Source organism: Sciurus carolinensis, chromosome 6 (genome assembly GCF_902686445.1).
Source record: "Sciurus carolinensis chromosome 6, mSciCar1.2, whole genome shotgun sequence".
Classification (NCBI taxonomy): domain Eukaryota; kingdom Metazoa; phylum Chordata; class Mammalia; order Rodentia; family Sciuridae; genus Sciurus; species Sciurus carolinensis.
In genome coordinates this window covers 29,946,180-29,970,191 of record NC_062218.1, presented here as the reverse complement: position 1 = coordinate 29,970,191, position 24,012 = coordinate 29,946,180, and the positions used below count along the sequence as shown (strand labels likewise).

The following is a 24,012-nucleotide window of genomic DNA, read 5'->3' as shown; positions in this document are numbered from 1 at the left end:
ATGGATACTAACAACCACACAATCACTGTTCACATGGTACATTGTTTAGGAGCAATAGGAATCAAAAGAGAGCAATTTTTCTTTACATAGGAATTGTCATTTTGTATTGTTAAACATGTCACACAGTGTAACTGATGATGGGTACAGAGGTGTGGTGTTCCCATGGGAGAAACTTATTTCCTACATAACATGGAGTCTCAGAGCAAAATAGAGTCTGTTTAGTCAATTCCCTCATAGTCTGGCCTATAACATTCTCATGGAGCCAGATCTGTCAGCCCATCACACCTACAGGATAAACAAGTTGCAAAACCAGCTTTCAGTGTACACACTGACCCCATTTCATAATTTTATTGCTGAGCCCATTACTAGAGACAAAGTTAAAGTCACACAATTGGTAAAAACTAGGACTTCTTTTACTGCATTGCCCTCTTCAGCTCAACAACATTGACTTTACAGTCCTCATGCCTAACAGGTAACAAAAATCAACAACAAAGTTGACTCTGGCAATCTTCTAACACTTGGCAAATAGCTTTTGCTAATTTTCCTGGCCAAATAAAAATATTTATTAAGTAACTTCTTACTCTTTAAATACTTGTGCAGTGCTAGGTCATTCTCTCCGATTTAAGGCTAATGATGCTCCAGCTTATATCAACTTTTTTCTATAATTTTAAAAAATAAAAAAGGGGAAAATAGAAACCCACATAACCCCACTAAATCTCACAAAATTATTTAAAAAATTTTTGAATTGTGATATTAAAAGCCTCACTGCTGCTGAGAGTCACATGGACCAATAGAATAAATCAGATTCAATAATAATATAGGGTAGAGGTTATGCTTGTATATTTTCAGAAAACCCAACCTGCATGGTGAAGACAACTGAAAGACCTGACGCATCAGGCTGAGCAGATGGTTCAACAAGAAGGAGGACTCCACCTATATGTTGGTCCCATGCTAATCATGCCAGCTGTTTAAAAGTAACTTTTGAGGAAAAGACAGCATAGGGGGGACCTAGACTAGCCAATCATACTGACCCTTAGGACTTATGATCGTATGTCTGGATGGTTATTAAAATAGGACTTTCCCATGACAAACCAGTCATTCCCATGGAACATCCACCAATACTTTGCTATGCTAATCATTCTATGATAGAATTTGGCAGCTTTCCTAAATGGATGGAATGTGCAAATGCCTTGCCAGTACGACATAAGATCTCTAGCAATGGTGGATATATTTTGGATTGGTCTCCAAGAATTGATAAAAGACAGCTACATCAGGATGCCATGACCCCTGGAGATTTTGTTGGTAATATTTAACTTTCAGTGAGTGTGGTATTCAAAAAGATCTCTGGCATTTAATTGCTGCCTCAGATTTTCTCCACAATACAGATGGCCCTATGCCTGACTTTATAGTCAAGAACTGCAAACAGATCTCCTGCTATGGCCTGTATCCTATCTCCTTATGTTTAATTACTGGTAATATAAGAGTAAAGAGAAAAGATGATAAATATCATGTAGTTTATAAAAGATACAATCTGAGTAATTGTATTACTAGATTTAATTGAGGGAAAGGAGCATTAGTTCTTCATCAACCCTCCTTTTACTCCCAACTAACATTTCAGAGCCATGGTATGCTGATGTTGGTGTTCAAGTTTTACAGTAGATGTATGCCCAATTAACTAGACCCAAGCAAGCTCTTGGCCTCAAAATTTTGGGATAGTTGCTTTAATTTCCTTTATGTTCTCTACTGTGACAGCTTCAATGGTCATATCTCAAAATATTCAACATGCAAATTTTTAATAATTTGGCCCAAAATACATCCAAAGCCCTCCACAATCAGGTAAATATTGATGGAAAGATTGAAACTAAATTAAATGCTTTGTAAGGTACTGTCATAATTATGGGTAATGAACTTTCCACTCTCAAATTTAAACAAAGACTTAAATGCCATGCTGACTATAAATATGTCTGTGTTACTGCAGCCAAATATAATTCCCAATGGGAAAAAGGTCAAAAATCATCTAATGGGTGTTTGGCATAGCAATAATTATAGCTTGGACCTTATGGAGTTACATCGTCACATCCAGGATATTCAGAAAAGCAGGATCGATCTCATGGACCCTGCGTCTCTAGCTGAACAAATACTTCATTAATTAAATGGCTTTAATCCTGGAAATATTATGTTATTGGAATGATATGTTTGCTACTAATTCTTTTTTGTATCATGATAATAAGTTGTTGTACCTTCAGAAAAAGGATCTGGGAACTTCAAGTTGTCACACACCACTTGCATTTATTTCCAGTCAGCCCACGTTACCTACTTCCTTCCCACACAGGCTGTGGACAATACACCTCCACCTTTGTTTTCCCTTCTCCTCTCTAGTTTCTGTATATGAGAGAAAACATGACCCTTAACCTTCTGAGTTTGACTTATTTCACTTAACATGGTGATCTCTAGTTCTGTCCATTTTCCTGTAAATGTCATAATTTTATTTTTCTTTATGGCTGAATAAAATTCCATTGTGTTTATATACCTTATTTTCTTTATCCATTCATGTGCTGATAGACACGTAGGCTAGTTCCATAGTTTGGCTATTGTGAATTGTGCTGCTAGAAACATGTGTATGCATGTATCACTGTAATAAGATGACTTTAATTCTTCAGAGTAAATACTGAGAAGTGGTATAGCTGGGTCATATGGTGGTTTCATGCCTAGTCTTTTGAGAAGCCTCCATACTGATTTCCATAGTGATTTTACTAATTTACAGTCCCACCAACTGTTAAGTGTTCCTTTTTCTCCATATCCTCTCCAGCATTTATTATTATTTGTATTCTTGATGATTGCCATTCTGACTAGTATGAGATGAAATCTCAGTGTAATTTTGATTTGCATTTCCCCTGTTGCTAATGATATTGAACACTTTTCCATGTATTTGTATTTCTTCTTTTGAGAAGTGTCTGTAATTCATTTGCCCATTTATTTAATTTGGTTATTTGATTTTTTGACATAAAAATTTTAAGCTCTTTATATATTTGAGGTATTAATCCTCTGTCAGAAGAGTAACTAGCAAAGATTTTCTCCCATTCTCTGGGTTCTCTCTTTACATTCCTAATTGTTTCCTTTGCTGTGCAGAAGTGTTTTAATTTGATACTGCCCCATTTATTAACTTCTCTTAACTCATTATTTTCTGAGCTTTAGGGTCCTACTGAGACAGTTGTTGCCTATACCTAAAACCTGGAGTGTTGACCCTACATTTTCTTCTAGATGTTTTCTTCTAGGAGTTGCATAGTTTCTGGTATAATTCTGAGATCTTTAACCAATTTTGAGTTGATTTTTGTGCAGGGTGAGAAATAAGGGTATATAGTTTTATTCTTCTACATATGGACAACCAGTTTTTCCAGCACTATTTGTTAAAAAGGGTGTTTTTCCTCCCATGTGTTTTTGGCATCTTTGTCAAGGATCAGATGACTGTATCTCTCTGGATTTATCTCTGTGTCTTCTATTCTGTACTATTGGTCTATGTGTCTGTTTTTATGCCAGTACCATACAGTTTTTGTTACTATAGCTCTGTTGTATAATTTGCATTCAGTTATTGTGATGCCTCCACAGCATTGCTTTTCTGTCTTAAAATTGCTGTAGTTATTCTGGGTCTTTTATTCTTCCAAATGAATTTTAGGATTATTTTTTTCTAATTCTGTGAAGAATATCATTAGTATTTTGATGGATATTGAATTGAATCTGTCTATTGCTTTTGGTAGTATGGACATTCTAACAATATTAATTGTGCCTATCCATGAACATAGGAGAACTTTCCATCTTCTGAGGTCTTCTTCAATTTCTTTCTTCAATGTTCTATAGTTTTTATTGTAGAGGTCTTTCACCTTCTTGGCTAGATTAATTCCTAAGTCTTGGGGGGTTGTTTTTGAGGCTATTGTGAATTGAATTATATTCCTGGGTACTTTCTCAGCAGATTGTTGGTATATAGAAAAGCTATTAATTTGTATATGTTGATTTTGTAACCTGCTATTTTGCCAAATCTGTTAGCTCTAGAAGTTTTTTGGTGGAGTTTTTTTTGGATCTTCTACACATGGGATCATATTATCTACAATGCTAATTTGACTTCTTCTTTTCCTATTTTTATCCCTTCTACAATCATCTCTTGTCTCATTGCTCTGGCCAGAATTTCTAGTACTTTATTAAGTAGGAGTGGTGATCCTTTTATTGTCCCAGATTTTAAAGGACATTTTTCAGTTTTTTTCCCCATTTCCTCTGAGATTGGTTTTGAGTTTTTCATATATAACCTTTCGATGTTTTTGCCATGAATAGATGTTGAATTTTGTTGAAGGTCTTCTGTGCATCTATTGAGATCACTAAGTGATTTTTGTCCTTTATTCTGTTAATGTGATGAATTATATTTATTAATTTGCACATATTAAACCATCCTTGCATCTCTGGGATAAAACCAATTTGGTCATGGTGTACAATCTTAATATGTTCTTGAACACAACTTGCTGATATTTTATTAAGTACTTTTGCGTCTAAGTTCATCAGGAATATTGGTCTGTAATTTTCTTTCCTTGATGTGTCCTTAGCTGGTTTTGGTATGAGTGACACTAGTTTCATAAAATGAAGTGTTCTGTTCCTTCCTATTTCACGGAATAATTTAAGGAGTATTGGCATTAGTTCTCCTTTAAAGATTTTATAGAATTCAGCTGAGAATCCATCTGGTCCTGGGTTTTTCCTTGTTGAAAGGCTTTTTATTATTGCTTGTATCTCATTACAAGTTATTTGTCTGTTTAGGTCTTCTATTTCCTCTTTATTCAGTTTTGGAAGATCATATTTGTCTAGAAATATATCCATTACTTCTAGATTTTCTAATTTATTAGAATTAAGTTTTCAAAATAGCCCTAATGATCTCCTGGATTTCTGAGATGTCTGTGGTGATTTCTCCTTTTTCATCTCTAATTTTATTAATTTGGTTTTACACACTTTTTCTTTTGGTTAGTTTGGTTAAGGGCTTATCAGTTTTGTTTATCTTTTCAAAGAACCAAATTTTGTTTCATCAATCTTTTGTATTTTTTAAATTCTCAAGTTGATTCCTGCTCTGATCTACTAGTTTTTCAAGGACCTTGAGATGCACCATATATTGGGGATATAAACTTTCCTCTTAAAACTGCCTTTATAGTGTCCCAGAAGTTCTGGTATGTTGTGTAGCTATTTTCACTTGAATTTAAGAATTTTATAATTTCTCCCTTGGTTTCTTCTATCACCCATTGATCATTCAAAAGGGTATTGTTATATCTCCATGTATTTATATAGTTTCTGTAAAGTATGGTTGTATTGATTTGTAATTTTTTTCCATTACGACAAGATGCAAGAAATTATATCATTTTTATTTTAACAGTTGCTTTTTGGCCTAATATGTGGTCCATTTTGGAGAAGGCTCCATGAGTCACTGAGTAGAAAGTATATTTATCTGTCCTTGGATGAAATATTTGATAGATGTCAGTTAGGTCTGTTTGATTTATTTTTCAGACCCAAACGGTCTTTACTGAGTTTATGTCTGAATAACTTATCTAATGGTAAGAGAGTTGTGTGGAAATCATCCAGTATTTTGTTTTGGGTTCTACCTGGGGCTTTGATTTGAGTACTGCCTCTTTTGTGTAATTAGTTGCACCCACATTTGGGGCATAAATATTTATTATTGTGTTATTTTATGTTGGATGGTTCCCTTTACCTGTATGAAGTGACCTTCTTTGTCTTCTCAGATTAATTTTGGTGTAAAATCTGCTTTGTCAGATATGAGAGTAGCTACCTTGCTTGTTTTGGGGCACCATTCAGATGGTATGTCAACTTCCATCCTTTCACTTTCAGCCCATGGCTATCTTTGCCTATAAGGTGCATCTCTTGCAAACAACATATAGTTGGGTCTTGTTTTTAAATCAATTCTGCCAGCCTATGTCTTTAAATTAAGAGTTGAGACCATTATATTCAATGCTATTACACAGAGATGTTTATTAATTCATGCCATTTTATCATTTAAGTTTTTTTTTTTTAGTCGTAGATGGACACAATGCCTTTATTTATTTATTTGTATGTGGGGTTGAGGATTGAACCCAGTGCCTCACACATGCTAGGCAAGTATTCTATCCCTGAACCACAACCCCAGTCCCTCATGTATCATTTTTAATTTGGTCCTGTTTCTCATTTGCATAGCTACTCTTCAAGTGAGATTCATTCTTTTGTTAGCTCTGAGTTTTTAAAATTTCTTCTGTGTGCAATAGTTCTTTAAATAAGTTATTTAGTGCCAGTTTAGTAGTCAAGAATTCTTTTAGTGTCTGCTTCTCTTGGAAGGTTTTTATTTCATCTTCAATTTTGAATGATAGCTTTTCTGGATGTAGCAGTCTTGTTTGACAGTTATTTTCTTTCAGGACTTGGAACACACAAGCACAAACTTTACTTGTAAAGAGAAATTAGAAGTGATTTTGATTGCCTCTAAAAAATGTGACCAGACATTTTTCTCTTGAGGCTTTTAAAATTCTATCTTTGTTTTGTATGCTAGGTATTTTAATTATAATGTATCATGGAGAGTTTCTTTTTACAATCTTGATTCTGAATGCCTATTTTATATGGATGTCCATCTCATTCTGAAGGTTTGGAAATTTTTCTGTTATTTCCCTGAAGAGTGTATCCATTCCATTATCCCACATCTCACAACCTCCTCAATTCCAATGATTCTTAAATTTTGACTCTTCACGTTGCCTCAGAGCTCTTGTTATTTTTGTTGTTGTTGTTTTACCTTAATGCTATCTGAATATTCAAGGCTTGCCACTTTGTCTTCCAGCTCTGAGATTCTCTCTTCAGCATGGTCTACTTTATTAGAGAGACTTTCAACTGAACTTTTTTTTTTTTTTTAATTGTGTCTTTCATTTCCAATATTTGTTTGGTTCTTTTTCAATATTTCTATCTCCTTATTGAATTTCTTGATTATATTCTGTACTGACTTCCTTAATTCATTATTGTTTTCTGTGTTCTCTTAGAATGCATGTCTTTCATTTCCAGGATTTCTGTTTGGTTCTTTTTCAATATTTCTATCTCCATATTAAATTTCTTGCTTATATTCTGTACTGACTTCCTTAATTGTTGCCTTCTGTGTTCTCTTGGAATTCATTGATCATTTTTATAATGTTTTTTGAGTTCTGTATCTGATATATCACCTACTTCAATATCTTTGGGGTCTGTTTTTGGTGAATTACGAACTTTCAGAGGTGTTATGTTAGCTTGTTTTTTCATATTTTTTGTATTACTGGGTTGGGTTTGTGCAAGTGTTGGGATTTCTCTTCCACTCTTATGTGTGGTCCTTTGTAGGACAGTCATCACTTGCCAAGTGTCCTAGAGTGATCTGGATTAAGACCCCCTCATAGGTGTGGTATCCACAGCTTTTGTTGTTTGTTTTTTCTATAGCAATGAGTGTCCATATGTGGGAGCTGGGGGTTGACCCCTAGCTGTTTCTACTTGGGGCCTGATCATTAGTTTGGGGTTTTATTTCTTCTATTCTTTATATTAAAGTATAGCTGAAAAATGAGTATCATTAATTTGTGTGGAGCAAAGTGTGCTGTCTCTTGGTTGAGTTTAGTTCAGCAGCAGAGTTTCTACTCTTGTGAGATAGTCATGTCCCTGTGGGTCAAAACAGTCAACAAGAACAGATGATCACTGTCTACATCTTTCTTTTGTTTCCTTCTTTATATACTGAGAGCAACAGCAAAGGATGAGTGTTGTTAACCCCTTCCTCTTTCTTTGTGTTGCTCACCAAACTGTCAGTAGGAGTGCCCAAGACTGAAGATGGTTCAAATAATTCCCAGCTTCTCTTCTATCCAGTAGGAGGTAGGATGGGATGGAAGTACTGTCAGTTGGAGTTTTGTCTGCACAGATCAGATTGATGCACTCCCATGGTGGGGTCACCGCAAAGTAGTATAAATGGAGTTCCAGAAGATGGGGCTTAGGTCTAACCAGGCTTCAGGAACTTTGTTGGGTTGTGTCTGCCCTGGGGAGATTAAATCAACACAAACCAAGGGGGCCTGGCAGTTGCCAATATCTGTTAGGAGTCTGGATCTCAGGAGCCTCTCAAGGATTCTACTCATGGGGCAGGGGAGCCAACACTTCACCCCCTCTTGAAGCCCACAAGCACAGCCTTTTCAGGCTTCCTAGGCTTAGCCTGAGTGTATTATTCACACCTACCTGTTCAGATTCTCAACAGGCTCTAGCTGGTCATATCAGTCACCAGACTCAAAGTGGGAAGAGAGTTGGGTTACCCTTCACTTTCTGACTTGAACCCCCCCTGGTATATTTTCTGTGTCTGTTTGCCTCCTGTTCTGCTAGGTATACCATGGCTACACAAGACAGTGTAGCCATGTTTGCTCAGAATCCCAGCTCCCACAGCAGCAGCCACAGCATGGCTGCCTCAAGATGGCTCCTGTCTCAGCTGTCTGCAGTCAGTTGGAAAACATGGGGCACGTCTCAAGAATCAGTGCACAGTGCAGCTTCTGGATCAGGAAAGGGCAGGAGATTTTTCTGATTTCAGATTTTTCTGTACTAAATCTGTCCATTGTCTTTTTTCTGTTTCCCCTCCCTTTGTGCTGAATCAGTGCTGCTACCACTGCTGCCACTGCAGTCCCAACCAGCTTGGCTCTAATGTATTGTCTTTCTTCTTTGTTTAATGTACCCAAATCTCAGAGTTTGTAATGAACTCCCTCTTTCACCCACCTTGCATAGTAGTAGTATTCCTGCTTCTTGAATCCCGAATCATGGAGCAACTAGGAATGCAGCCTTCCTCTAGCCCACCATCTAGAATCCCCCTCACATACTATGATTTCATACTAAATATAGCTTCCCACAATCTTTAAATTTGGCAAAAATTTAGTTCCCACACACGCATGAGTCTGCTTCGGGTCTCTGTGTTCTCATCAGAGATCTGCTGATCTACACTGCCACTGCCACTGCAGGCTCTGAAGATGCCAGGTTGCCAAAGTCAAGGACTGCAGGCAGCCTCCAGAAGCTGGAAAAGGCAAGAAGGCTCCTCCTCTAGGACCTGCAGAAGAAACTGCCCTGACAACACCTTGTAAAACTTTAACCCACTGAGACCTATTTTTAGGGTATCTAATTTCCAGACCTACTAGTTAGTAAGTTCACAAGGTTTTAAGTCACCATGTTTGTGGTAATCTGTTGCAACAGCAATAGGAAACCAATATAATCCTCATTTTACAAATGCAAGGCCAGCTTAGTGAGGTTCCATAATTTGCCTAAGGTCACACAGCAAGTGAATGGCAGTTGGGATTCAAACCCAGAACCATTTACTTGCAAAGCCCACATTTTTTCCTCTGAAGTACAGTCATCCATTCAATACACAATAATTTGGTGAATTACAGGGCAAGGCAGGCAGCCTCACAGCAAGTTTTTAAATATTTCTTTTTATATATGCCTATTCAGGGCTATCCCAGGTGACATTTCCAATGCAGTTTCCAACTCTCGAATAGGAGAAGGAACCCATTTTTACACAGGTTTCTGTTACATTCAGCTGTACACATCCCTTTTCTGGGGGCTCTTGAGGAAGTTGACTGGGGCTTAGAGACACAAGGTGGCCCAGGACAGCCTCTTGCAAAAGATCCAGGTTAAGAGGTCTCATGGAATCAAGAGAGGTCAGCGATGTGACTCTGCATAGAATAGTGAAGAAAATAAGACCCGAAGAGGAAACGCCTGGGCAGGAAGACATGAGTGAAGATGGACTGGCAGTCAATCCACACTCCTTGGTGTGCTCTGGGGTGGTGGTGGGGTGAAGTCAGACTTGGAACAGATGGAGCAAGGATTTAATAGGTGTGTGTGTGTGCCAAGCAGTCTGCTAGGCTACTTGCATATGATGCTGCATTTAATTTTAACCACTAACCTATGAAAAAAGGTGTCATCTTTAAAGGGAATGGGTGCAGAGCTCTCATGTAATAAACCTTGTAATTCTGGAGTTTGAACCCATGAGGATCAAACTTCCAGACCCAGGCTCTACCTTTTTTTTTTTTTTTTTTTTTCTCTCTCTCTTATGTACAAATGAAGGACAAAGTCATCTCTGCCTTTGGGATGAGGTCCCTGAAGGGACTTCCTCACAAACTTCCCTTGATTCTCAAACTACCATCATCTATGAGGACTTCCTCTTGTTGTTCATCTCAGGCTCTTTGGGAAACAGAACAAGGAAGGAGCCAGGAGGAAGCTACTTGGACTTTGGGCACAGCTCTAACCCTCTGCAGTTACGACACCTTGGAAGCCAAAAGGCCTGGAGTCAGGGTCATTGCCAGAGAAGCCCCAAGAGCATCTCTCAGTGTGATCTGAATGCAGAACACATATCTCAGCTAGGAAGTGGCTGCAGACAGGTCTGCCTGCTTTGGATGAGGGAGTTTTTCCTCAAAAATCCATGTAGTAAATATATGCCATCTGCATCAACACCACCCTTTAAAACAGAATTCAAGGTTGAAGGGACCAATGCAAGTAGTATTTTTTAAAAAATGCTTGTCTTGCTGCAGTATTCCCCTGCTTCTCCACCCAGAGAGGACATTTCCATTTCTGTGGCAGAAGAACTCTCAATATAGATAGCTAAAAGCCAGATGGGACCATAACCTCAGAAGATGCTTCCAGCAGGGCAGATATTCACTTAATTTTTTTTCAGTGAAGGAATCAAAAAGGACCCAAAACAGATCACGGCTTGCAATTATTAAGATATTTTCTTATTTGTGCCAATATTCCAGAATTATATTAAATATCTAAATATTTGGTTGGTCTTGGCTAGTGTGAAAATGGTGTGAGGTTTCTGTGAGGCTTCATGCTGCTTGTCAGATGGCTGGATAGGATGATGTCCCAAGTCTGTCCCTGATCAAAGCCATCATAAGGAGTGCATCTTAAAGTCACTGGCAGATAAGCGAAAATGTGTTTGCTGTTCAGAATAAAAGGGAATCACTCAAAATTGTTTTCAATCCTTCCAAGTTAAATTCAAATGTTTCTGTAAAATGTATAAAAGAAAACTTCATGGTGTGGCCTTGTTTATGGCCATAACATGAGCTATCTCCCCTACAGGGTTATTAGAACATAAACAGGTCCACTTTTCAGAAGGGCAATCTGGCAGTGTATCTCATCACCCCAATGTACCCCCTCTAGGAATATATCCTAATGGAAGGAAAACAAAATAAAGCAGCATAAAGGCAAGTATAAGCACATCCATCAAAATGTGATGAAAGATTGGAAACCTAGACAGTGATTAAAGGAGTTTGATTAAATTATGGAAAGTCACATACCATGCAGCCTTTAAAATAATACCGATATAAACTGATGTGAAACAGATGCAAAACAATAATATTAAATAGAAAAGCTATTATTATTTAAAATAGTGTTAAAAGGACAAGTTCAGTTTTGTAAAACATCTGTCTAGAAATAATCTTGAGGGATAATAAAACATTTAATGTATGTGACTCCAGGGGATGTTTTTTCTTTATGTTATTCTAAATGTTTTATAAAGAGCACTTTATAATTCCATTATTGAAACACACAAAATTTCCAAACTAACAAAAATGTAATTCTGAAAAACTGATGCTCTTTTCTGAAAAATGAGGATTAGTGGGGTATGAAAAATCGTGGAATGAGACATCATTACCCCATGTACATGTATGATTACACGAATAGTGTCAATCTACACTGTGTACAACCATAGAAACGAAAAGATGTACCCCATTTGTGTACAGTGAATCAAAATGCAGTCTGTAAAAAATAAAAAAATAATTAAAAAAATAGAAATAAGACAAATAGCCCCTAACAATCTTTCCAGTTGCTAGAATACTAGAGCATGATGCCTAAATTACTCAAAAAATAACAACCAATTGGTCAAACTGGTAACTATCTTGCCAGAAATACAAGAGCATGATATTAAGATACTCAAAAAGTAACTTCCAATTGGTCAATCTGGTAGTTTGGACAAAAGTATCATTACGGGAATGAAGAACAATGAAATCACTGCAAGCAGGTGTGTCTTAAAAATAAGGCTGCCAATAAAACTGGGCTTCAAAGCAAACTAGTAGTTGGGACATGAAGCATTCTGAGTTTGCTTGCCAGAAGGTTCTGCTGCCTACTCATCAACTCTTGGGCCTCTCTGGAAATGCAGATAGAAAATCTAATAGGCACAGTCCCTGCTGCTGCTCGGGCACCCTTCTACAGTGCTCTAATAGAGGACTGCCCTGACTGTGCACTCAACCCAGGGAGCTCACTGCATCAGAAGGAACCAATCTGCTGGAAACTCTGCTTTATAATATGCTAAGGTAACTGTTACCTTTGGACTTGCAAAAAGTATGGGTTCTTATTAAATTTGAAAACAAAAATATCTAGAAGAGATACAGAAATTATCTACCACTTTGTCTAAATGTTGTTTCCCTGAAATTTTCATTTTCAGAAACTTTCTCTGTAATCAAGTGACTCATAGTGCGAAGTTAATTTAAGCCTTTTCTATTTTTGGAAGATACTGTCAGGTCTAAACAGACAAAACTGAGGCCTCTGACTAGTTTTAATGGCAAAGTAATTACCTATAACTAATGGCCTGAGCCTTCTAATATATAAAGATCACTGATCTTCAAGACAGCTTTATTTTAATAAAATAATTTGTTCCACTTACAGCAGAAAATTTTTCAATATATACTTTTTAAAAATCCACTATAAAATCAGTTTAATCATTTATTTTATTCCAAGTTACTTTATTGTCTGGATGATTTCAGAAAAATAGTGAATAATCAAATAAAGCAAAAAATTAGAGACTGTCAAAAATAAAAGCTGTTACTGAATTCCTACTATGTGCTCAGGTACTGTGTTCACACTTCAGACTTTAATCTTAGAATTCTGCAAGATTAGTCTCACCTCTATTTTACAGATTTAAAAAAAAAAAAGACTTAAAAAGAATCCAAGTGACTTGCCCAGGGTCACAAGTTAACACTGGAGCTGGAATTCAATCCAATATTTCTGAAAGGTAGAGTCACATACCTTCAAATTAGACCTCATGGTTTAGGTAACTGCACACATGTTGCCTATGTGAATCAATCAGGATAAGTCACCATGACAGGAAGCTAGAAAATCAGTGGCTTCAGAAATGCAGAAGCTTAGTTTCTCCTGAGTGCAGAGGAAGGTAGTCTAGGCTCCTAGGGGGCCCCTAAAGGAGTCAGGACTAAGTGTTCTATACTTGTGTTGCTCTGCCCTGGTGAACATCAGGATCCCAGACAGGGGTCAGTCATTACCTATTCACTTAAGCAGGCCAAGGAAAGGAGGAAGAACATACCCTTATCTTTAAGGACATGTCGCTCAGATCACTGGTCAGAACTGACAGCTAGCTACAAGGGGAGCAATCTTTATATTCTGGGTGACTTTGTGCTCAGTCACAAATTCTTTAAAGGGAGAATGACACTGAGAGAGACAATAGACATGATGGACTATGCCAGGAAAAACAAAAAACTTAAACCCTTTACTATTCTTCTCCCACTGTGGGCAAATATACATTCTGCTAGTAAAGTGGAGAATTAGTTTGTATTTTTCTGAATATCTGAAGTATTTTGTGAGAACTAGAAATAGCAAAACCTCATGTAGCCCCCCCCATCCCAAATGAACAAATATTAACATTTTCCTTCAGATTAAAGGAAAAAAAAAAAAAAAACACCTCTGATTCACTTATATGAGGCCCCTTGTGCAATCCAAGTTCCATTTCTTTCCTTCCATTTCCAGAAATGATTGTTTGGAATGTCTCTTTTGCCTTGATGTTTCTATGCTTTTACTACATGAATAACAATCAACATAGTATTTTTTAAAACTGCATAAAAGGCAGTTTTATTCTCCTTGACAGTTTATATTTCAAATTTTTTTCAGTACTGTCCACATTGATATTAAATTCATTCATTTTTACTGCTCAATTGTTTGCCATCTTATAAATTGGTCACAATTTATTTATCCATTTCCTTGCTCATGGGCATCTAGATTATTTCCCACTTTTCCTTGAACAACAATCCTCCTGTTGGCCTCTTTGTATGTTTCTTTATACACTCTGCATGCATTTCTCTACAGTTCTGCTTCTCAAGTTTAAGCTGAATTATCTTATTAACCACAGATCTGACTTAGCAGGTCCAGGATGGTGGCTGAGAGCTCATTTTTAACAAAGCGTACAACACTGTGAGAAGTGGGCTCTAGTACATATTGAGAACAGCTGGCTCACAGGGTGTGTACATCATTAACTTTCTCAGACATTATCAAACTGAACAAATTTTCACTCCAAATGAAGTACTTCCATTTCTACATTCTCACCAACACTTGATCTTGTGAGAACTTTACCAATCTGAAAGCATGAAACAATTAAGTCACATTTCCCTGATTATGATAATGATCATCTTTTCATGTTAATTATTTAAGCTTTTTTCTGTTCATATAGTATACCCATTTTTCTAATGCAGTGGTTCCAAGTGTGATCCAAGGGCCCTGAGGCACATTTTGCATAGGCCTCTCCTTTTCCAATTACATATCTATGTGAGATTATCTTCATATACTTAACTAAAACATACAGCAATAGATTGATTGCAGAAGCAGGTAGGAGAGTCCAGCTCTCTTTTCTGAAATTAAACATTAAAAAGATTTATACTCTTCTCACTAAACTTTATATTTTTCATAACTATTAATTTAGCATGTATTATTTTTTAATTAATATTTTTAAACTTTCTCAATTTTAATTCTAACACAGATATGATCCACAAACATAAAAACTCTGGGTTCTCAATTTTTCAAAGTATAAAGGGACTGGGGATGGTGATGCACACATGCAATCCCAGCTACTCAGAAGGCTTAAGCAGAAGGACCACAAGTTCCTTGAACCCAACCTGGGCAACATAGTGTCTCAGCCCCCCAAAAAAATAAAACAAATAAAAGTATACAGGGGTTCAAGACAAAGTTTGAGCATTGCTGTTCTAATACTCAGCTGTCATTTTCTCACTGATTTGTAGGAGGTTCTTTTGTTTTCCAATGTATTCAGGATACTAACCTTATGTGTCAGTTATGTGTCTTGCATTTTCTCCAGTTGGCACCTCATCTTTTTACTTATGTGCCTACTGTTCTACAGAATCTTAGGTGTAATGCAGTCCTATTTCCTGTAACTGTTGTCCTTCCATGTCTTATTTTAAAGAAATCCTCTGTTCTGCAAAAATTATGGAGATAATCTTAAAGATTCACATTTAAATGTATCAATTTTCATATTTAGATCTTTAATATATGTAATTTATATTTTGGGAAGGGTGTAGAGTAGTACTTATTATATTTTCACTCTAAAGATAACTTCCCACAATCTGTCAAAAATTCCGCATTGAAAAAAAAAAAAAAAAACCCCATATGCAAGAACTTGTTTCCACATTGCGTTCTCATCAGATATTCTGACCTACATTGGCACAGGTCACACACTGATTTAACTAACACCTCTTAACAATGTTCTTTGATATTGACAAATCCATGCCTCTCTCCCTTTTATTCTTTAAACTATCTATCTTCTTTTTTCCCCCCTCCTTTGGTAACAGAGATTGAACCCAGGGGTTTTTAATAACTGAGCCACATCCCCAGCCATTTTTAATTTTATTTAGAGACATGGTCTCCACTAAGTTGCTTATGGCCTTGCCAATTTGCTGAGACTGGCTTTGAACTCTGCAACATTAAGAAATTTTGGAGTATGTTAAAAGGATTACTGAGTTGAGAGTCTAGGAACCTGCCATGGCAGCATCCCTAATCAGCTGTGGAGTTCATATCTCTCTGTGCTCAGCTTTTTCTGGAGCAAGAGATCTAACAATCATTTTTTACTTTCCTCCTACAACCCCAAGAGCCTATAATTTTGGCATTAAGTAAACATTAAGTAAATCTGAAGAAAATGCTAACTGTAATGAGTAAAATACTCCAGCATTGCAGATTATAAAAAGTGAACCTGAAACACACAAGTAGTATGTTTAGGAATTTGTCCATGGGGTCATAAGGTTCTATTTATTGTTTTATCTTGAAAGTTAGGCTAGAATTGTACCATAACACACAGCATTCTCAAGGTTTTGGGGTACTCCAGAACTTACTATTAAGAATTAATTTCAGGGACAACTTCTACAAATACTAGAGTAGCTTCCCATCCAAAAATTCTGCAGGGAAGACTTAAAGAAAATGAAAGCTTCTGACAAAATCCTTCAATAGTCTTCTAATGACTGTTTCACCAGCAATCAACAGAACATGCATTTGAATGATCTGCTACAAATTCATGCAGTGGAGCTTTTTCTTCTTTGTGACCCAAGTCAAGAATTAGCAAATCACTTTTTTTTCCTAATTCTTGACTTTGTTCACAAAGGATATTGATCCTATTTTGAAATAGGGAAAATATAAATGGGTTTTATAGAATCTGAACTTTTGCTCTATTGAAAGACTCATAGGGGAAAAAGGCAAGTTCCCTTAACCCTCTTCTCCCAGAGTCAATGTATCTTCATGTCTAAGCCAAATTAAATCAAAAGAGTTGTCACTGACCTTTAATGAGAGCAATGCAAAATATATGCTCCTGTATTTTAGAATATAATTTTGTCTATATGTATGTTCTCGTTTTCCTCCTCATAGGTAGATTTGGGAAGCAAATTCTTTTAAAAGTTTGTGCACATATAATTAAATGTGCATAATTCTATCTGCAAATGTTTCAATTTAAAAAGATTTAATTCATTTAAATTGGGCAGTATTTTGTATAAAACTTTTGTGTTTAAAAAGTGTTTTCATGTATACTATTTTATTTCACCTTCATAATGATCCTCTATGGTAAATGGAGATAATACTATTACACTAAGAAATGTTTCGAGATAAAGAAGATGAAGAGATGATTAATCAACATTACAACAGATTAGAAACAAAATCAAAACTGATGAAGATCTTTTGAAAATTAAAGTTGATTTTTTTGTCAAGTCAAGTAACAGTGACAAATAACTCTAATTGATACTCTCATAAAGCAAAAACAAATTAAACACCATCATGGTCAATACGAAGGAAAGCAAAGAAGGTCTGAAGGACATTGATAGGACACTCTATGCCTTTCAAGAAATCTTTATATTTTTTTCACTGTATAATAATATGTGACTTACATGTGCTTCTATTTACTAATATTCCTATTCATAATTATGATCAACTTCATCTAGTTCATATTATAGGAAGGTAGACGGTGTTCAGATGAAGCCTGGGAGGAAAAGATCAGAAGATACAAAACTGGCTAGTATTGCCCCTGAAGAGATGGAGAAAGCTGGGGAAAGAGCAATTGCAAGGAATTAGTAATAGTAGTTAACAACAGAAAGGTTAAAAAACAAAACAAAACACACACACACAAAAAACCACAACCCCCACAACAAAAACAAATCTTTAAATGGAAAAGAAAAAAAAATTAAGGCTCAAATGCATATTTTTAAATCAATAAAAGAATGATCTAACTCACCAATTCTTATGATGAGGCTATCAGAAAAGAAAGACCTTGCCATTGAGGATTCATAATATTTTAGAGCTTAAACATATTGACATTTCATTCATTTGAAGATTTGAGGATGTAAGAATAGAAATAATCTCATGGAACAGAAAGTACACATTTTCAAGCTAGTAAGTTTAAAATTACTTTCAAGACCAATTTAAAGAATGGCCTATTTAATCCATCCTAAAATTGACTCATTACTTATTTGTACCTTGTATTTGGTTATACAGTTATAATGATTTTCTATATTCTTTTTGATTTTATATCCACAACTGCTACAGAATAGATGGCTTTGAATTTCAGACCTATTCAGATATCTTTCATTAAGAAAGCTTCTTTCCATTGAATGATGAAAAAAAAAAAATGAAGAACATATCCTGTGTTAAGGAGTTGGTAAAATTCTGAACCATCTGCTACCTGTTACTTTCACAGGCATCACCATGTCTAAGGAGAAGGTGCCAAATAAGTTAATTTGCCTCCACCTTCACAATTCAAATCAGAATTGAAAAACAAAAAACAACAAAAAAATGTATCTTACTGATAATTACCAAATCAAATCTTTTTTTGCAGTACTAGGGATTGAACCCAGGGCTTCATGTATGCTACACAAGTGCTCTACAGCTAAGCTATATCAATAGCCCTTTTTATTTTATTTTGAGACAGGGTCTTGCTAAATTGCCCAGGCTAGCCTTGAACTTGTGACCCCCCACTTCCTGCCTCCACCTCCTGAGTAGTAGGGACTTCAGGTATTATACCTGGCTTTGAGATATTCTCCCCAAAACACAACTATACATATTGCATCGGCTCCCACCCATCACTGTCCTTGAGAAGAAAAAGAACACTGTACTTGACAATTGCTTATTTTAAAATAAGCACTGGAGTCGTAGTGTCAGGTAGAAAAGAAAACTAGGATGATTTTTAAAAGATCTGAGTTTCTGACAGATTACAAATCAAAATTTAAAAGCAATAAATATAAATACATGGTGTGAAATTCACAGAATGAAACAAAAAGGAGCATTCGTATGTGTTAAAATAATTTAATTCTCCCTGTACATCTCTTTCCATGTGAGAAATCAAGGTACACACTTTAAAATATTTACCTGTTTTAAGACATTCAAGTCAATTCAGATGGCAAAAGTAGAATTCAATCACTAGTGAAATGTTTAAAAAATATATATTAAACAAAAAATGTCTTTACAAGATAAAAATAATCTTCCACAATGCAATAAATTGCAGATCACTGAAATTTTAACTCTTTAGATGATTTCAGTTCAGTTTTTGGTTTCAAAATCTAGAGACAGTTAAAAAACAAAAAGCGCGTTGGCTGAATTTCTATCTGTTTTTACGTTTCTCTTTCTTGCTTCGACTACTTGTTACACTGGTTAAAGATGAAGATGGAGGTGCTCTTGCATGACCTGTAGCTTTTAGATGATCAAAAAGTTTATTCCGGGATGGAAATTCACTATGGCAGGTTGTACAGCTGATAAGAACATCATTCTGAGAAGGGAAAAAAAAAAAACATAAATAAAACCAAATGTTATCACCTCAGAGCAGTGTTTAAACATCAAATATCTTCAAAATAAAGATTTTTTTAAAAAAAAAATATTTACCAAAACAGGTGCAACAAAGGCAAATGTTCCTGGAAGTTAAATCCCATCCACCAATACCATCAGCTCTATGGATTCTGAGATTTTCAATGGCATGCACCAGACTGGAGAAGTTATTTGTGCTTCATAACTAATCTTCAGAATTTGATACAGTTTAGATCACAATATAAACAGTAACTATTCTAGTATCTAATATTTCCAATGTACTTCTTATTTAGAAGGAAAAGAAATGATAGTAGTAGATATATAAATTCTGCCTTTAGCATACAAAACCAATGATGGGTCCACACATTGCAGATTCTTTGGAGAAGGGCTCACCCAAAACACATTTTTATCTTTAGAACACTATGCTGCTTAAACACGTCCCACCAAAGAATGTGAATATGGTTTTGACTTACCAGTATTTGTGGTTCAGCAGGTACTTTGACAGATTTTTTCACATCTTTGGTTTTCTTTCCTTTGGGTTTAGGAACACTAGAAAATAAATTATTCAGCATAATACAAAATAATACACCCCTTTTAACTGTCATCTTGCTTTTAAAAACAATAAAAGATGAGATGTACTTTAAAGGCTAGTTCATTAATTGAAATGGCTAATTTAATCTTCACATCTGCAATGATCAGCTTTAAAAAGCATATGTAGAGATTAAATTAAATAACAAATCTGGCACAAAGATCAAGTAATTTACTTAAAACAGTTGAAACAAAAACAAAAACAATGCCCCTAAAATATCTGAACATTTATACCATGCATTTTTATAAAAAGCAAAGCACTTAATACTACATTTATTGAAGCAAGTCATCTTCATAATCAATCAGAAGTAATAATAATCTATGACACTAAGTATGGTTCCACAAAAACATCAACTTCTTGAGCCTGGTCATTCAAGAGACATTTTAATGAATTTTTCATAAAATTAAAATTTGTTCAATGTAGGAAATTTACTTTCATTAACAAAGGATGTCCTGATCTGGTGGGCTTTCCCCCTATACCCTTTAAACCAGAAACTGCCTGACTGAGCAGTCAGGTTCTTCCTGTTCTGCTTGAACTCCTGAATATTTCTCTATATAATCTCCTTTCTATGAACCTTAATTTATTTTATACTCTTGTTCATTTGTGATAAATTTCTAGAGTAAAACTTTGGGTACAACTACATTTATAAAATGGACTGGACAAGTTATAATGGTGAGTTATGATAATGTTTCCAAGTACTTCATGGGTACACTATTGTTCAAGCAGAAACCCAGGGTCTGTATCAGGTTAAATTGCCTACACATTTAAAAGCTGCTTATTAGGAATATAATGTAACAGCATGCACCATTCAGCCAGCTTTGGAAGCATCAAGAAGAGAACACAATGGCATAATAGGCAATAGATGAAACTTAATAATTTACAAAAATCATCACAGATATGCCACAAATATGTCTAAAAAACTTGGGCAATATCCCTGACAATTTATCATATTGTACAATATTGCTACTAAGGTTAAAACATTTATTTTAAAAAAAATATATACACTTTTTAATGAAGTGCTTCTAAGTAGCCACAGTGTCTGCATCACTGCAGAGAAGCAGCAGAGGCTCCTGTAGGACAATCCCACAGTTAGGCCAGTTGGAGGGTGGAGTGGTAATGAATCTATCTCAAACCTACCATTCCTCAAGCTCCACTTCATGGCCCACTCCTCACACCCTCCAAGCAGCCCAAGGGACCTGTACAGGACACTCAAATCCCAATGACACAGACATTCTGGGTGCCTTCAAGTGACTAGTCAGACAGAAAGGGATTAACAGTCAGCTTTTCCACCTACCAACTCTTGTCCTTAGACAAATTAACCTGAGATTCAGTACCCCCATTTGTAAAATAGGAACAAACACCTAGCATCTACTAGCTGTGTAGTTCTTTCTCCTCCATTTTCTACAGCTAGAGTACAATTATAGGCCTCATTCATGTGTTTCCCTCATTCATGCTACTCTTCATGAATTCCTTACACCCCCAAAATGTACTCCATTGCCCCATCACTTCAGCTCCAGCATTGAGCTTTTCAACTAATACTCCCACTTTACTCTTGTACTTAGTCATTAGCTATTTTTCAAGAGAACAGAAACCTAAGGCTATTTACTGTTCAAATCTTTCCTCAAGGAATAAGAAATAACTCTGTATTCTAGAGGAACAGAGAAGGATGGGGAGGACAAGGAAAACAGACAAGGAGAAGGAGAAGGAAAAGGACTGGATCTTTTCCCTGAGCCAGACTTTCCTCTAACCCACCACCATGGTCTCTGGCAGCAACAGGACCCCGGGGCTTCTTTGAGCAGGGAAGACCCAAGCTGCTGACCGGTGCTCTGACAACACCATGGCGTTGAACGGCATGCTATCCCAAGCATGAAGATTTACCTGGTGATGCGCCAGGGTAGTCAGGGTGGAAAACTGGACTTTGTTCTCATTTGAGTGTCAAGGACAAAATAAAAACAAGAGCAGTATAAGGAAAACGAACTGAATCAGAGTGCTTGTTGTCATGTTGCTGAACTGTGAGCATAGTACTCCAGGATTCTGTTTCTAACAAGTCTGATTCATGTGCATGTGTATGTCTTTATGTCTATATTATGTACAGTTTATACTTATTCATAGAAAGAAGATTTTTGATATATGCAAAGCTATCCTTACTATCAATATCCAGTAATTAGAAAATAATATACAACTCTGACTTACCTTTTAGCTTCACTTTTTGGATCATCACAAGCTTCAATGGTCTCTGTGACATTGGCATTTTCTTGGGGAATAACTTCTAATTCTTTGGCACTGTTTTGATTTAAGTTGATATTTTCTGGATCAACCTTTACTCCTTCTCCAGGTCCATTTTCATTGAAATTGTCATCGTAATTCTAGGCAAGAAAATGTATATGCCATCAAAAAACAAACATATCTAACAATACTGGTTTCTTATATTATCAAATGTTATAATAAATTGATAATGTCCCATATACTCTAGTAGGAGTACATTTCAGGAAATAAAAAGGAGAAATAAGTAAGTCAGACAAGGAGTAGCTCCACTCATGGAGCTTTAGAATATCTTTCTAAGATTCTCTTAATTATGTAAAAAATAATTGCAAAAATGGAAGAATTTTACATAAATGTCCAATCACAATTTAATTAGGGATAATATTTACACTTTTTCATATTTTTCAACTGATTAGCAACAAACAACTATTATTTTTTTGCAGGGTGGTGGAGAGTACTGGGGATTGAACTCAGGGGCACTTGTCCACTGAGCCACATCCCCAGCCCTATTTTGTATTTTACTTAGAGACAGTGTCTCACTGAGTTGGCTTTGTGCTTCACTTTTGCTGAGGCTGGCTTTGAACTTATGAACCTCCTGCCTCATCCTTCTGAGTCACTGGGATTACAGGTATGTGCTACCATGCCTGGCTGCAACCATTCTTTTTTATAGTCAGGAAACAAAACACTAAAAAAAGTGTAAATATTATACCTAATTCTACCTTTAGAGATCATATAATGAGTGTTCCCCCAAAAGCTCATGTTTGAAACAATGCAAAAATGGATTAATCCACTGACATGGATTAACTGGGTAGTAACTATAGGCAGAGAGGACGTGGCTGGAGGAAGTAGGTTATTACTGGCATACCTTTGGATTTTATATTTTGTCTCTGGTGTGTACAATCCTCTCTGCTTCCTGATATCAGGTCCCAATCTGCTTTCCTCCACCATGCCCTTCTGTTGATATTCTGCCTCACCTCAGGCCCAGCACTATAGAGTTGGCTGACCATGAACTAAATTTCTGAAACTGTGGGCCCAAAATAAACTTCCTCCTTGAAATTTTTCTTATTGGGTATATTGGTCAGTGACTCAAAGATAACAAAAACAGAATTTGAACTGAGAAGCAGTGTCATTGCTATGATGACCTGACCACCTGGTTCAGAAACCTTTGTAGCTGGTTTAGGGGTGGGAGGATTTGAAAAGTTTGGAGATAAAGATACAAGCTGGAAAAGTTGTAGAATTGTTATAAGTAGGTTTATGGGCAATTTTGGTGGGAGCTGAGACCACAATGCCAATAGGACTGTGGAGAGTAAAGACTAGGCTCATGGGGTTTCCGAAGAGGAGAATTCTACTGGAAATTGAACCAGAGGTCATTTATGTTATATTCTGGCAAAAAAGCTGTCTACATTTTCCCCCTGTTCTGAGACTTTATGAGGCTGAATTTAAAGGTGATGCACTAATTAATCTAGCAGAGGAAATTTCAAGGCAGAACAGCATTCAGGTAGTGGCATAGATATTGCCGGCAGCTTTTAGCCAAGTTTATTGTGATCAGGAGCAGAGAGCAGAGCAAAAAAATCTGAGAAACTTGGAGTTTGGCCAGAAAAGTGAGTAAAACTGGGTTAAAGATGTTGTGGCTGTTAAGAGGCATTACAACCACTAACGATAAGGCACTTTGCATAGAGACAATGGGAAATATGGCTTGAAGGCATCTTAGGAATTGGCTAGACCACACCCATTTTAGGTTCAAGGGTATAAAAGTAAAAATTCTTTTGAGAAGAAATGAGGGCACTATGATTGCAAGGGAGGCCTAGGAAATTGTTTCACTGTGCTTAGTCACCCAGGCATTCAGAAGCTGCTGCAATCATAGTCCCAGGAGACTTGGATACTGCTAGAGATGGTGGGAGACTGGCATCAATCACATGGTGCTGATTCTGCAGAAATGTAAGATGCTGGAGTCAGGGGGTCATGGAGGCTTCCACTGAGATTTCAAAGGCAGGCCTGGGAAAACCAGGCAAAGTATAGTGAAGTCAGAGTTTTTACATTTTGCCTTTGAAATGCATAAAGATGTGAGA

General features: G+C 36.3%; 1 protein-coding gene across 3 annotated transcripts in view; it reads right to left on the bottom strand.

Moving 5' to 3' along the window:
• Nucleotides 1-17,056: 17,056 nt before the first annotated feature.
• Nucleotides 17,057-24,012, bottom strand: part of Dnajc21 (DnaJ heat shock protein family (Hsp40) member C21) — a 36,143-nt gene continuing 29,187 nt past the window's right edge. Inside the window, exons 10-13 of one of the 3 annotated variants that reach the window (XR_007109186.1) lie at nt 21,875-22,047; nt 19,566-19,641; nt 18,661-19,057; nt 17,057-17,341 (exon numbers count right to left, since the gene is read on the bottom strand). Coding sequence is in view for 2 of the 3 variants with exons in the window: in XM_047556653.1 (XP_047412609.1) it covers nt 18,893-19,057; nt 19,566-19,641; nt 21,875-22,047 (414 nt within the window). In the remaining variant the exon portion in view is untranslated. Of the gene's footprint in view, nt 17,342-18,581; nt 19,058-19,170; nt 19,303-19,565; nt 19,642-21,874; nt 22,048-24,012 lie in introns of those variants that run through there. The other 2 variants (XM_047556654.1, XM_047556653.1) reach the window with 2 other exon arrangements.